This window comes from Otolemur garnettii, unplaced genomic scaffold, assembly GCF_000181295.1.
Source record: "Otolemur garnettii isolate 467f Iridium unplaced genomic scaffold, OtoGar3 scaffold00004, whole genome shotgun sequence".
Taxonomy (NCBI): Eukaryota; Metazoa; Chordata; class Mammalia; order Primates; family Galagidae; genus Otolemur; species Otolemur garnettii.
The window spans coordinates 34,855,730-34,871,893 of record NW_003852399.1 but is presented as its reverse complement, the minus strand read 5'-3'; the positions used below and the strand labels follow the sequence as shown (position 1 = coordinate 34,871,893).

Genomic DNA, 16,164 nt, shown 5'->3' with positions numbered 1-16,164 from the left:
CTTAAGCCCAGGAGTTGGAGGTTGCTGTGAGCTGTGATGCCACAGCACTCTACCCAGGGCAACAGCTTGAGACTCTGTCTCAAAACAGTAAATAAATAAATAAACAAATAAAATAAAAAAATAAAAATTTATAAAATTTACAAGTATACATCATAAACTTTCCTAAACCCAAACATAAATATCTAGATGACCTGAGGCCATCATTAATTACTGTACCATAAAGCTTGCTATCTGGAGTTACTAGGGCATGTAGGATTCATTGCATTTATGCTATATTTAGTCTTAGATGATATTTTTATTTTAACTCTTATGCATCCATTTGGTGATTTTTCCTGCCTTAGACCTCACAGCTGCTTACTCTTTCTTCTTACTATCTGGGTAACTGCCTCTGTCAGTCTCTAATCTACCACGCATTAGAAGCCAACTAAGTTTATTAGAATCATGTATCGAGTAAGCCAGAAGATCTAAGTGAATATTTGAGCAATTTTTCTGTGAGCCAAGAGAATACACTTTAGTACTTTGATTTCAATGCATGAGTTCTGCTTAGAAAACTTAGGACTTTTTTCATCACTCAACATAATCAGTTGGTACTTCTGAGAAGTCTTCCCAGAAAAGAAATGGCCGACTGCTCCACTATCACTCAAGTACCATCTCATCCCAGGGATAAAGGAAAGACCAACAAGCGCCTACTGCATGAATCAAAGTCCCTTACATAGTTAATACATATCTAATTCTGTATGTAACATGTAGTATCGTTCTGCGTGTGTTTGTGTTAACTATATGCTTCTGTGACTTGCCCCTTTTATTGCTTGATCCTCTACATGAGCCTGGCATATTCATATGTAAAAGTTTAGTTGATTCATTTTCACAAGTATTTTTCATTACATGAATATAACAATTGACTCATTCTCCCCATTAATGGACATTCAGATTTTTTCCAAATTATTTTGCTATTACAACAATGCTGCTTTGAATAGCCTTTTATGTTTGTTTTTTTTCTATTTACATGTGTAGGAATTTCTCAAACATATACCTAAGAATAGACTCGCTAGGTTGTATTATGGGCATATCTTCAACTTTAAATTTATATCCCACCAATACTAATGAAAACTATCATTGCTCCACTCAAGTTCTTATCAACAGTTTACTTGGTATTATTCTCATATTTTAAAATTACACAGATGTGAATCGTACATTATTGTGGTTTTAATAAGTGCATCTCTAGTTTATAACAAGGTTGAACATCTTTTCAAATGCAGATAGGCTATTGATTTTCTTTTTCTATTAATTGCTTGTGCATATCTATTATCCCTTTGTCTCAGCTGTCTTTTGCTTACTAATTCACAGGTGACATTTATACATTCTGAATACTATTCTAGGCAGCTATATATGGTGAATATATCTTCTTACAGTCTGTTTTCTTAAATTATTTTTTCATTTTTAATAACATCTTCTGATGAAGAATTTTTATTAACAAAAGCGACATAAGGTTATTCTAGTATGTTCAAAAGTGCCTAGGTCAGTGGTATGATCATAGCTCACTGCAAGCTTGAACTCCTAGGCCTCATGAGATTTTCCTACCTTAGCCTCCTGAGTAGCTGGACCTATAGACAAACACTCGCACACCTTGCTAAAATTTTTCTTATTTCTTTTGGAGCTAAGGTCTTGGTATGCTGTCCAAGCTGGTCTTGGACTCCTGGCCTCAAGCAATCCTCCCACCTCAGCCTCCTAAATTGCTAGGATTATAGATGTGAGCCACCATGCCCTGGGTTTTGTGACCTTTTATGCCTTGTTTAATAAATTCTTTCCTATCTTTTTCATAAAAAATATTTTTCTATCTTTCCTTTATAAAATATTAAAATTTTGCTTTTTGTATTTGTCTTGATCCACAAGAACATAGGCCTTATAATTGCCAATATTTGTTCTACATATTTTGAAGTTACATTATTTGGTACACACAAGTTCACAACTGTGTTCCGATGACATAACCATAATAATAGCTATTTTTATCCTAAAGAGTAGAATATAAAGTATAGCATTTTAACGCTATAATAGGGAAATACAGAAAACAGTAGCTTAAAAGGAAGCTCATTTTTCTAGCATATAAAATTCCAAGTTAAATGTATGGCTTGGAGTTGGTAGATCGCTCTATTCGAGGATTAATTGGCATCGCCAGACTCTATGTGGGTAACAAAGTTCCTGCGACAGTTGCCTTTTCCAGAAAATTGAAAAAGGGAAAAGAAAACCAAGATAAGCAATTTTGTCTTTAAGGAGAGTATTGGGAAACTATACTGATCACTTTTGTTCATATTCCACTAGCCCTACTTAAACACATGTCCATACTATCTGCAAAAAATTCGCTGGAAAATGCATTCTCTAGTTGGGTGGCCAGTAAAAGTCACAGTTCCTTTACTAAAAGGAAGGAGAGAACCGCAGTCTCTACTACTTTAAGGTATATAAATATTAGTATTTTAATGTTGGTAAATGTTTGCCTGGTCTATCTTTTCCTTTTGTTAGTTTTTTCATGGTTGTATTTTTTTTTTCAACTGTTTACATCTTATTTTGGCTTTTTATTGTTTCTGTATTTTCTATGCTTTCCTAATCTATTTTCAAGACCTCTTTTGGATTGACTATGGGTCTTTTATTTCATTTTCCACTTACTATTTTGAAAGTTTTATAATTTATTTTACTCATTTACTTGTACTTAAAATTTTTATATCCTTTTTTTTTTTTTTTTTTTTATTGAGACACAGTCTCACCTGGTCACACTCAGTAGAGTGCTTTGTCATCACAGCTCACAGCAACCTCAAACTTTTGGGCTTCAGCGATTCTGTTACCTCAACCTCCCAAGTAGCTGGAACTACAGGCACCTGCTACAATGCCCAGCTATTTTTTAGAAACGAGTCTTGGTCTTGCTCAGGCTGGTCTCGAACTCATGAGCTAGGTAATCCTCCTACCTCAGCCTCCCAAGTAGTTGGAACTACAGTGCCTGCCACAATGCCCAGCTATTTTTTAGAGACAGATCTTGATCTTGCTAAGACTGATCTTGAACTTGTGAGCTCAGGCAATCCTCCCAGCTCAGCCTGCCAAGTGCTGGGATTACAGGTGTGAGCCACTGTGCCCAGCCTTTACATACCTTTTAAAAAGTGGCCATTCTGTAAATTTACCTTCCCAATAAATTCAGGCATGTTAGAAAGCTTTAACCCCAACATTCCACTCTCATTCTGATGTTATCATTCTATGATATTTCAATTCTATTGTATTTTTGCTGCTCCAACTTTATTAACATTAATATTACTGATAGGGTTGTTTTACTATTTTACAAGTGAGTATTTTTGATGAATGTTTACAATTTCTTGGTTTTCTTTCCTTCTTGCATTGCAGAAATGTCTTCTAGAATATTTTTCCATTTCCCCTGGTTCATCTTTTAACATTTTTGTTTGCTTGTTTTGTTTTTAGTGAGGGTGTCATGGTAGTAAATTCCCTGGGTTTACTGTTGATGGTGGTGGTGGTGGTGGTTGGTTGGTTGGTTGGCTTTGCATTTGAAATATCTTTATATTACCTTCATTATTATTCTACAGCGGTTAGATAAGTCTATAATGCCACCTTGACAGTTAATTTCTCTTAGTATTTTGAAATATCTTTTTTTTTTTTTTTTTTTGAGACAGAGCCTCAAGCTGTCCCCCTGGGTAGAGTGCCATGGCATTACAGCTCACAGCAACCTCCAACTCCTGGGCTCCAGTGAGTCTCCAGCCTCAGCCTCCCAAGTAGCTGGGATCACAGGCGCCCGCCACAACGCCCGGCTATTTTTTGGTTGCAGCCGTCATTGTTGTTTGGCGGGTCCGGGCTGGGGATTCGAACCCGCCACCTTAGGTGTACGTGGCTGGCGCCTTAGCCGGTCGAGCTATAGGCGCCGAGCCTGAAATATCTTTAAACTTGTTTTCTGGCTTCCATTGCTGCTGTTGAGAAGTTTGCTGACAGATCTGTTATGTTTTTAATATTGAAAATCTACCTTTTCTCCTCTGCTTTTAATATCTTTTTCCCTTAGGCTTTCTGCAATGTTATTACAACATACCATATTAACCTATCCTGCTTGGATTTCATTACTCTTTTGAATCTAAGGATTCATGACTTTCATACATCTAAAAATTCTTAGTGATTATCTCTTCAAGATGCACCTATCACAGTCTCTGTATTGTCTTTCTGGATCAGATAGCTATTGGACATCCTAATACGTATGTCCTCTTCCTCTCACTTTCATCTTTGTCACTCTACACTGGGTGGAGGTAGTTCCCTTACCTCTCTCTTCCAGTCCACAACTAGTCTTCAGGTTTATCTACTCTGTTCTTTATCGTGTCTATCGCATTTTAATTTCTGTAACATTTATTTTCTAGAAGTTCTATTATTTCTTTTTAAATATATCTATTTTTTGAAAATGTTTCAGACAATTATTGATTCATAGGAAGTTATAATAAATGATACAAAGAGAGCTCATGTATGTTTTACCCAATTTCCTCAATGGTAACATCTGGTAAAACCAAACTACAACATCATTAGTAGGATGTTAATGTTCACATGATTCACCAATATTCAGATTTCTCATTTTACATGTATATTTTAAATTTTATACAATTGTATCACATGTAGGTTCATGCATCTACCACCATAGTCAAGACACAAAATCATCTATCATGGTAATGATTCTTTTACGACAACCTCCTTTCTGCCCACCCCTCCCTTTGTGCCCACTATATCACCATTATCTGTTCTCCATTTCTAAAATTTTATTATTCAGCTGAGCATGGTGGCTCACGCCTGTAATCTTAGCACTCTGGGAGGCCAAGGTGGGTGAATTGCTTGAGCTCATGAGTTCAATCCCAGCCTGAGCCAGAGCCAGAGTGAGATCTTGTCTCTAAAAAAAAAAAGATGGGTGTTATGGTGGGCACCTGTAGTCCCGGCTACTTGGGAAGGACTCGTGTACAGGTTTGTGTGAGTACTTGGCCATTTTTTAATGGTTCTTATTTTTCTTATTTTCATTTTTTTAATATTTTAGATATGATTAAAACATATTCTGTAACAAATAATTATAAATCTGAAGTCTTTAGGAATCTAATGATGTTATTTGTTATTTGTTATCAATGCTGATTATGCTTCTGGTATCTTGCTTCCTCAAATGGTTAGCAATTTTTATGGAAATTTTATTTTAACAGATGTTTTTTGTTTGCTGTTTGCTTTATTTTGGGTTTTTTGTTTGTTTGTTTATATTTTTTTAGAGACAAAGTTTAGCTTTTGCTCAGGCTGGATGCCCAAGCCATCCTCCCACTTCAGCCTCCTGGAGTGCTAGGATTACAGACATGAGCCACCAGGCCTGGCCTATTTTAGCAGCTCTTAATATAAGAAATCCTTCTGTGCAAAGAGGCTTTCTACAGGGATATCAACCTAAACCACTTCAAATAGTTTTCTGGGACTAGGATTTTCTAGACCAAATAAATGACATAAAATATAAACCTAAGTAATTCACTGTTCTTATAAATTTCCATTTTGTAATCTTTCTTTCCTTGTGGACTGTTTTTTCTGTGACCTAATCTTTTTTTTTTGGAAAACAGTACTTTACAGGGTGACGCCTGTGGCTCAGTGGGTAGGGTGCCGGCCCCATATACTGAAGGTGGAGGGTTCAGGCCTGGCCCTGGCCAAACTACCACAAAAAATAACCAAGTGTTGTGGCGGGCGCCGGTAATACCAGCTACTTGGGAAGCTGAGGCAAGAGAATCGCCTAAGCCCAGGAGTTGGAGGTTGCTGTGAGCTGTGACGGCATAGTACTCTACTGAGGGCAATAAAGTGGGACTCTATCTCTAAAAAAAAAAAGAAGAAGAAGAAGAAGAAGAAAGAAAGAAAAGAAAAAGAAAATAGTAGTTTATGGTGTTTATTGGGAGAGAGTGATATTCCAACCCTTCCACCTTCTGTGAGGCCAATGTTTTCCCTCTCATTCTTTACTTGAACACTTAAACCCCAAGTTCTAGGTCCCTAGTGTTTGCAAATATCCTCACTTTTAGCCCTGGTTGTTGTTTCATTTTCATTTTTGGTGCCTAAGGATTTTCTTAGTTTATGAAACACTAGGATTGTGAGGGACACCTGGAAAATGCTAGTGTAGCCATTGCTATCAAAATTCATAAGAGAAAAAGGTGTCAAGCAAATGTTCTTGATGTTATAATTTTCAGGGGAAGTAGCCAGGAAAGGATTTACTAGGTGAGGGTTAAAGGATAGAGTAAGATGTGAAAAGATATGGGAGTAAGCCATTTTAGCTGGTAACAATAACATTGTTCAGGTATGGAACAAATGTTCAGTGAACAAGCAGCAAAATAATCCTCCTGTCAGAGAAAGTTTCTGCAGATGAGTAGTAGAAGCAAGTCAATTTAATTTGTGAACTTAAATAGGTATTTTCCAAGTAGCTAAGGGTAAGGAAGGGACTATCCAGGCTCTAGGCCTAGCAGGATAAGATTCAAGGACAGAAGCAAGAAATTATACAATATGTTTATGGATTAGAAGAATTTGTTGAGGCTGGGAGATAGAGGATTGTCTATAGAGGTGAAGGAAAATAAATATAGCACCAGAAAATTCAAATAATGGGCCTATCGTATATCGTATGGTACATTTATGCCAAGTTAATTCTTATGGTATTATCCTGAGTTATTCCTTTAGTGGTTTATATGCCAGTAAATACACAAACCTAAGAAAACAATGGAAATGGCAATAAGTGACTTGTGTACCTGCAAGCCATGAGCATGAATTGGAAAGCTATTAAAATATCCACAGCAGAGAGTTTAAAATGATATATGCATTGAGGGACTATTACACTAGTAAATGGATAAAAAACTGCAGGATTGAAGGCCAAGAGATAAATTAGAAAACCAATGTAGTAGTTTGTAAGGAATGCTGAAAGCATAAGATAACGTAGGAACAATGAGAGTAAGAGCACAGTAAGAGTGAGAGTCAAGAGGCAGAATAGATGGGATATTACCATCTGAATATGGAGTGTGACAAAAACATATACTTAGATTTCTGGCTTGGTCAGTTGGGCCTGTGAGCAACATTTACTAATATGCTATGTGTAACATATAATAATGTTGCATGTTAACCAACAGATGGAAAGATTAGTTTACAGAATGAAGCTGGGAAATTGCCTAGATTGTATTTGAAATGACCATGAGATACTAAATTGAAGTAACTGTAGCCAAGATAGTGAATAGAGATTGTATGTTTACATCTGAAGCTCTGAAGAAAGATCTGGGGTGATTTAATGTCATATAAATAATGTAGGAACATAAGAGAAAAGATAGTTATTACATGGTCAGTTATTACATGGATAGTTATTACATAGTCCAACTCTGGTGAATAGCAACATTTAACAACTTGGAAGAGAAAATGAAGCCACAGAGGAGTAGTCTGAGAAGTGGGAGAAACCTAAGAGAAAGCCGTATCTAGAAACCAGGAAAAGAACAAGTTTTAAGGGAAAAAACCCCAGTGTATTAGTCAAGGTTCTCCAGAGAGAAAGAACCAATAGGAGATAGAAAGTTAGACAGACGAGAGGTAATTTTAGGGGGATTGGCTCACATGATTATGAAGCCTGAGATGGTTCATGACAGACTGTAAACTGAAGACCCTGAGATGCTGGCAGCATAGTTCAGACCAACGTCAAAATTCTCAAAATCAGGGAAGATGATAGTGTAATTCTCCATCTCAAGTTCAAGGCATGCAAGACTGCTGCTAGAAGTCCTGGAGTCAAAAGGCCAGAGAGAACAGGCGCTCTGCTATCCACGGGCAGGAAAGAGTGTCCAAGCTCTAGGAGAGACAGGAAATGGGCTTTCCTCGGCCTTTCTTTTTCTCTGTCTGGGCCCTAGATATTGCCTGGTATGTCCCACCTCGAGGGCAAATCTTCCACACTCGGTTACCAACCTGCACACCAGTCTCCTCTAGAAACACCCTCACAGACATACCTAGAAGTCATCTTTAGCAGCTCCCTACATAGTCCTTAGTCCAGCCAAGTTGACACCTAAAATTAACCATCACATATGCAGGATGATTAACAGAACCAAATGCTACAGATAAAACAAAGAAGATGAGGAACAAACTATCAGAATTTTCAACTGGGATGTGAATTTCACCAGAGCCAACTCAGTGGCCTGGTAGGGACTGATAGCTAATTGTGCTTTACTCCAGAGGGAATGGGGTGCCATAACCAAATGAAGACATAAGCCTTGGAAAGAAGAGACCTGCATCCCTGAGAGGAGGGAAGGAGGTGCGCATGGATAGACAGATTTATGGATAGGGAATGTGAAGATAGAGGAGTTGGGGACACGGAGTTGGGGGTTTAAGAAGAACAGTAAGTATCTAGAAACAGCTATTTTAGGGCATGGGGGAGGCAGTTAAACCAGGACACAAAAAAAGACAGAGCAAAAGTTTATCTAAAGTATAAAGCTATATGTTTGTACAGAGCTAATCGATAAAAAAGAAATTCAACTCTCAGTTATCTTGGTAAAGGAAAGGAGAAGCTATGGCCATATAGATCCAAGACTGCTGATTGGAAATGCAGAAGATGGGGTGAAGACTTAGCCAATCCAGCAAATCTGGGGCTTTCCTTACATTTAACATATTCAAAAACAAATTTGTCATCCTCTGCCAGACACATTTCTTCTAGATATTGTATTCCTTATCTTAGCAAATGGTTCCACAGCCTCTCAGAAATAAAGTCATCCTTGACCCAAATCTCTCTTATCTCTTCACACTCAGTCCTCAGTAGCACATCTACACCGAGAGCTCCTTCTGCAGTGAACTCTCTCTCACCATCTTTTTCCATATAATTCCCACTAATCTTTCATAACTTAGTTCATATATCACTCCCTCCTAAAGCCTTCTCTCATGTTCCTTTTCTCTCCAATCTGGATTAGGTGTTCTTCACAGCAGAGTATGCTAGCCGTACCTCTTTCAAAGCACTAAAGTCTTTATTGCAGTTGTCTATTCTTCCAGTGCCCACAAGACTAAGTTCTTTGGAAGCAAAATTACATCTTTTATTTCAGCTACCCCATACCTCACATACAACTGTTGAACTAATGAAGAATTATAAAAGATAACACTAAATGGCATGAAAAAAAGAGTCAGAGTCTATTGTTTGAAAGGGTGGGTGGTGCTTCACAAGGTGTACAACAGTGATGGCAAAGAAATGATAGTCAGTGATAATTATCACGGATTAAATCAGAGCCTCTAGTAGTCTTTGGTCCATTATAGCATTCACATGGAAATAGGTGCAAGCTGTATTTCAAATCACGTCTCCAGTCCAGGGGTGGCCACAGTGAAGAAAACAGTGCCAGCTACTGCATGAGCAGGGAACAGGGATCGGAGAAAATGCTCCCTTGGTCTTTGGAACTCTAGAGAAAACTTTCCCCACACATTTTGTGAAATAAGCACAGGATACATCATTTCATAGCAATAATTTAGTAACTCCTGTGACTTAAAAATAATTTTAGGATGTTTGCACTTAATGAAATAAAATTCAGTCTCAGAATCTTACTCCAACAGACGACCAGTCATTTTGATATGAAGAAAAACATTCATAAAGAAAAATCTGGACAGCAGCTCTGGGTATTCATGTGATAACAGTGTCTGTACTCAAATAAGGAATGAATGCCATGACTCCTCTCGTGTTCCCCATGTGACTTGAATTCTATCAACCTTCCTCTCAGAATAGTGTTGAAGCTGAGTTAGTCCATGTGAATTTCTATATAAGTTATTCCCTAAGTAGCTGAGACAAATTCTTCTTCATATTAATACTCTGCCTTGTGATGTTTTAACCAATCACAGAGCATCTAGACATTCAATACTTCTTTATTATGAGCAAAAATATTGCCATTGTACTGAAATAATTAACCAAGCAATTCTCTTGAGCAAGTTCTTTAACCTCTCTGAACAGTTTCTTCTCTGTAAAATGAGGGTAATAATCCCTATAATTCCAGGACTGCTGTAAAGATTATACCTAGTGTATATAAAGCAACCCCCCGCCCCCCGCACTTGGCACAGCCTGCTAATCCCAAGAGGCCTCTGCTTTTTATTTTCTGTTAAAAAAAAAAATCTTTTTTTAGTCCAGTTGAATGTTCTATTAAAGATATCTGCAATTTAACTTTGTTCATGTTGTGAAAATACAAATAATAGACAGAAATAAGTATCATTCACATGCATATTCATATACATTGCAGGAGGAATGTGGGAGCGTCCCTCAAAGACGGTTCTATTTTCCTGTTTATTTTTAGGGTTATCTGCTCTGTTTCTACATGCTCAGACTTCTACTAGATTCAGTGTATTTAAAAATGTGAATGATTTTAATTTTTCAAATAAATGAAGAAAATATCTGTTCTTTAGAGGCTAAAATATGCTGTAAAGAAGTTATTTTCACAAAGCTACCTAAATGGAATCAGATCTAGTAGAGATGGAGATATTCTGTTACACAGTCACTACTTTTTGAACACTTTTTAATTATTTTCTCCTAGAAACTATGCTTTTATATCATACTCAGGATCACACAAATTAAAGGATGATCCTATTTTTAATTATAAGAATTGAATTGTCAAAACATTCTGTTTAATGAACTTTGCTCAAGTTATAATTCACAAACGTAAGTGGCAAACAAGAAGAAATTTTTAATTAAAAGGATATTACCAAAGCAGATCCTATGCAGGAGAGAATTAACATAATACAGGCCTGGGACTAGGTTAGCCCATAGCTTGCATCTGAAAACTTAGATTTTGGGAGAGTTCCTACTATTTCCATAAGAGTACCTTACTAAGTGTGGATGGATTGTTTACATAAATAATATGGCTTATGCTAAACACCTGCTTTCCTTCTGGGACTCAGTAATTTTGGTATGTGCTAAGTAGTAGGTGACCAGCTCCAAGTGGAACCTTTGGGCTTGGAGTCTCTAAAGAGCTTTCCTGATAACATTTTATATGTGTGTGCTAACAACTCATTGCTGGAGGACTACATTAGGAAAGGACTATGGAAGCTTGTCTCGGTTTCCTCCAGACTTGATCTCATGCACTTCTTGGGTGATTTTACTTTGCATAATTTTGCTGTAATAAATCATATCTGTGAGTACAACTACATGTATATACTCATTCTATAAGTCCTCCTAGAAAATTAGAGAATCCTGGGGCCTACAGTATGGATACCATAAGATGTCTTTAACCAAAAGGTCTTATTTTACTTCCCATTTTTATGTTGCTTTATGTTATTTTTCTTAGGTATACCACTTGTGAATACAGAGAAAAAGAGTGAATAGTTAAGATAGACAAATAATTATACCAACTTTCCTGTTGGCAATAATCTTAATAGACAACAGATGAAAAGGTTAATAATGACAGAATTCTGAACTCTAAAACAATTTAGATTTTCCCTAGATTAAGCCCATTTTATAAACATAAATTTTAGATTCTTTGCAATAGATCATAATCTCTTCAGACATTTGACAATCTTCACCAAGATACAAATTTATCAATTTCCCTTATTAGAAATTGATTTCCCTTTAGAGAATGATAATCAAGGAAATAACTTTAATTTCAAAATGGAATATATCAATTAGTTTAAGGATGATTTTTAGTCTTAAAATACATAAATATATTAAGCATGCATTCATTCTACAGCATGTCTTAAAACCAGAATGTGCTTAAGTGACAATTCTGAACTCTAAATAGTTCTCAAGTACTTAATACTATTTCAGTGATAGCGAACTTACATTTTTTTGCAGTGTGGGCATTTTGCCAGAGTGTTGAACCTCAGTTCCATCCACTGTAAAATAAATAAAGACAGGAATTGAAAAGAAAAACAACTGAACACTATCCAATCTGATAAAATGTTTCTTTTAGTTTAAATGTCATCAGGGATCACAAGAGAAGTAATCACCTTCTCATGGTTACATGAGCTTTCCCCTGCAACACTTACATTCCCTGCTCTTAAAATATAATTTGTGATCTCCATCAGAAACAGTTCCCATGACTTTTCAAGGTTCTGACGCAATTTAGGTTGCTTTATGATGAAAACTGAAAGTAATGCCGTAATTAGGGTCACCTCCTCCGGCTCTATGTCTTGGTTCACTCACAGGGAATAAAAACACATTTTGTGTACCCTCAAAGTTACTTTTCCTCTAAGTCTTAAGGACAAGCCTTTTAAATACTTGAATATTTAGATTTATTACTGAAATGCAACTATTTATTATGTAAGAAGAACACTAAGTACACAAAGTGCACAAGCTAGAAATGGGCAGAACAAAAGTCATGGAACCGCTCCCTGATCCATCATCGTCCACATCACGTTATAAAAATAGGCTAGTATGATTCAATTTTCTCTCTCCATTTTCTTCCCTGTAAGTACAAGTAATAGAGTGTGCGAGCTTCCCCACAGGAATGCTTTTAAATACTTGAAATGGCTTATGAGTACTTGGTAGTCTTTGAAAGCATGTGTGATATAAATTTAAAGTAAATCTTTACCCCATAAAATATCCTTAAAAATGACTTTCTAACAACCTTCTATCATATTTTTTATGTCTTCTTATAAAGAATATTTTCTTTGCAGCTTTAGAGGAATTTCTTCAGCAGTTCTATGATCAAAACAAATCCTTTATTAGAATTAATTTTTGTTTGGAACTCCAGTTCACTAGTTTTTCCTTTCAGAAGCCTCCTTTCTCGGTATGATGAGGTTTCAAAAATTGATTCATATTCAAATGTTTTCCACATAATATACAATATTTCAAAAATATCTGATGAATGCTTTCCCCCTTTTTCTTTTATACATAGATTCAAGAAAAGGAAAAACAAATTTAGATTTCCTAGACTCCTATTCCTTCATTTTATGTCAAATCTCAAGAAATTTAGTTAACCTTGATATGATCTCTTTACAGTTGGACCATAGAGTCCTGAGATAAAATAGAAATGAAAATTTACAGGAATGTTCACTCCTCAAAATGATTATTTTTCAACATCTGCGAATATCAAATCAAGGGCACATTAATTTCAAGGAGCAGCAAAAATTTCTCTTACTACTTTGTAACAAGTTGATTTATTTCAAAGTTCCTGTGAGTAGTGAAAACTCTATAATTCTTATTGCATGTACTGGAGAGAAATTTATATAGATTTCTATAGCAATTGGCATAGAATATTAAACAACGAAAGAATAAAGAAATATTATTGCTTTTTTACATTTATGGATGGTGGCTAAACTTATAATGTCATTTCAAATATTGTGTATAAATAACAAATTTAAGCGCCTCATAGTTAAAAGGAACAAGATGATGTAAGAAGGCAATTACAAAAACTTTGGAGTCAAGGGTAACCCATAATCCATGATTTGAGGTTAACACATTGGCATAAAAATTCTAGAATTTTAGATGACCAATCTAAGATTATTTAGTCCAATATTATCGTTCTATAGTATTCTTTATTTTAGCACAGATTATGCATGGTAAAACAAATTATAACTGATAAACAGCGGAGACTTTATCATGTAATTAGTAAATTACACAGCCAGCAACTCAACACATCTGGTTTTGTTATCTGCAAGGACTCCCTTAAAGGCAGCAAACTAAGAGCAGAAATACTATCTATTTTGAGAAATAATTTTGCCATCATCTATTCAGATGAATGGAAATACCTATGCTTTTGAAAATAAGGCAACTTACTATTGTTCTCTTATCCAAATTCATGTCCTCAACTTCTTAAACTTTTAGTGCCAGACTTTGAAGTCCCAATAGGCAAAAAATCTTATTTTTGTCAGAAAGTTTAAAGGCAATTTCTCTGAAACTCAGTAATTTTTAGTACAGGTGTTCCAATATTTGACTTATTTCTAACCATTCCATGGAACAAATGAACTGAGTTTCCACCCGATCTATTTTGTAACTAATGTTAGAAAGCGTATTAAAAAAAACCCTATATCACTTAAAACTAGTAATTTCAATAGCATCCTGCTGGAATTTATGTTTACATTTATATTTTTAATGGACGTATATGACAGGTGAATGGTAACACTTTGACGTATGTTCAACACCATTATCCCTCCGTGCTACAGTCCCAAACCATCTGTCCCTATGTCCAAGTGAAGAAAATCTGACCCGGCCTGAACGTACTAAACTGGCCCACTTGAGTTTGAACCTTCCGTCACATACTGTAAGCCGTGTTAGTTCTTCTTAAGGAATAACTACTGCTCCGATGTTGACTGACTAAGCATTTGCATATGCCCTTCATCCGCAGAGAACATGGGTCCCCAAAATGCAGTATTAAACTCTGCTGCTCACTTGTGTTAAGAAACCCTTCTATATTCGTGGAAGACTCACTGAAGGCTAAATATTCACTTTTGAATATTAACAATGGTGCATGAGAAAAGTGCTAAAGAATGCTCTGAGCAATTCCCAGTGACCAGGAAACGCTTTTTCACATAATACCTATTATCAACCTATATAAATTAATGTGCCATTAAATACACTTCGGAAAACACAAATCCACTTTTTCTAAACTTGGTTTCTAAACATGGTTCCAGTGAAATTGTGAAATAAATAGCATGAATAGTGTGAATTCCCAGCAACTTTAACTTCTGCATTACAACACTGATATATTAAAAGATGTTTCTATAAACAGAAGGATGTCATCAGAACATCGAGGAGTTCGTCTCTGATTTGCATATTACTTCCGTGATTTTCTTCTGGTGGAAGAAAATGTATTAAATTATAATTTTTTTAAATAATAAAACCCTGCTACAGACAACGGTTCTTTTATGCTAATCCATGGGAGCATTCTCTCTTAGGTCTCAGTATTTCAGCAAGTTTTGCTATGTGGTCTTTTTGTTAAAATGTTATGAACGTCTTGTAACACATCATATTTTCCTCTTTTCATTGACTCTACAAAACTCAGCTAAGATTCAGCCTAATGTTATCAACTGTACAGGACTAAACATTATGCACACTTGTATTATGCCTGACTTTATCTCATTTTTTCTGCTCTACTTTTTATTCTTCTTGATTTTTTCTTCATATTTTAATTTCATTCTTATTGAACTCATCTTTGTAACTTGTTTCAGTTGCTTTTGGGACTTGTAAGCCAAGGCTAAAACAGAGTAGGGAATAAGTAAATGAATTATCCCAATAGCAAAGAACATAGGTGTGCTAGAAAGGATGTAAGAATATTCATGACCACATTATAATGATATAGCTTAAAACCAGAGTTAAGGGGTTTGCAGTCAGTGTATTCTTCACAACACTGAGCATCTCTCATTAATCTGAAACTTTCAGAAGCAATGTCTACCCCAGGCGGTGCCTGTGGCTCAAAGGAGTAGGGTGCCAGCCCCAAATGCCAGAGGTGGTGGCTTCAAACCCAGCCCTGGCCAAGAAAAAAAGCAATATCCACCCCAAATGGGTCCAGGGATCCTCTAATAACCAAAAACTTTGTTTTCCAGAAAATTTGAAAACCTCTTTAAATATCATATTTTAATCCAAAACATCCTTTCTTGCTAAAGAATTAAAGTTTGTAGGGTGGTGCCTGTGGCTCAAAGGAGTAGGGTGCTGGACCCATATGCCAGAGGTAGTGGTTTCAAACCCAGCCCTGGCCAAAAACAGCAAAAAAAAAAAAAAAAAAAGAATTAAAGTTTTTAATCATATTATAGTACTAATATAATTATATGATTTACTTGTCTGCAATGAATATTAAATAAGAAAGAAGCAGTTTTAGAAGTTAGCTAATATGTGGCTTGCATATTCCTTTAGTAATTCTTTTCTGGAGAAAAAATATCTAAATGCATAAGTTACTTTTTAAAATATTAAGAATCGTACATATAGCAGTACATATCCTTCTCCGGGGATGTCCAACCTACGACCTGTGGGCTACACGCTGATTACGTGTGATCTCTGGTGTTAGATGTCACAAATGGTACGCAGGAACCTCTTTTGCTTTGCTCATCAGCTTTCATTCATGGTTTTATATTTAACATGTGACCCAAGATCGCTCTTATTCTTCCAATATGTGGCAGAAAAGAAGAAAGGTTGGACACCCCTGCAGCTCTCCGTTTGGATCCTTCTCCAGAGTTCACTGCCAGATAATTCCAAAAAATTAAATATAAGCCTCTGTAGCAGTTCTCTTT

General features: G+C 36.0%; 1 protein-coding gene across 2 annotated transcripts in view; it reads right to left on the bottom strand.

The window, feature by feature from the left end:
- The window catches only part of PIP4P2 (phosphatidylinositol-4,5-bisphosphate 4-phosphatase 2), a 47,651-nt gene that overhangs the window by 4,461 nt on the left and 27,026 nt on the right, over positions 1 to 16,164 (bottom strand). For both annotated transcript variants that reach the window (XM_003782492.1, XM_012809814.1), the window contains exon 5: positions 11,780 to 11,832. In XM_003782492.1, the coding sequence (XP_003782540.1) occupies positions 11,780 to 11,832 (53 nt within the window). The remainder of the gene's footprint in view (positions 1 to 11,779; positions 11,833 to 16,164) is intronic.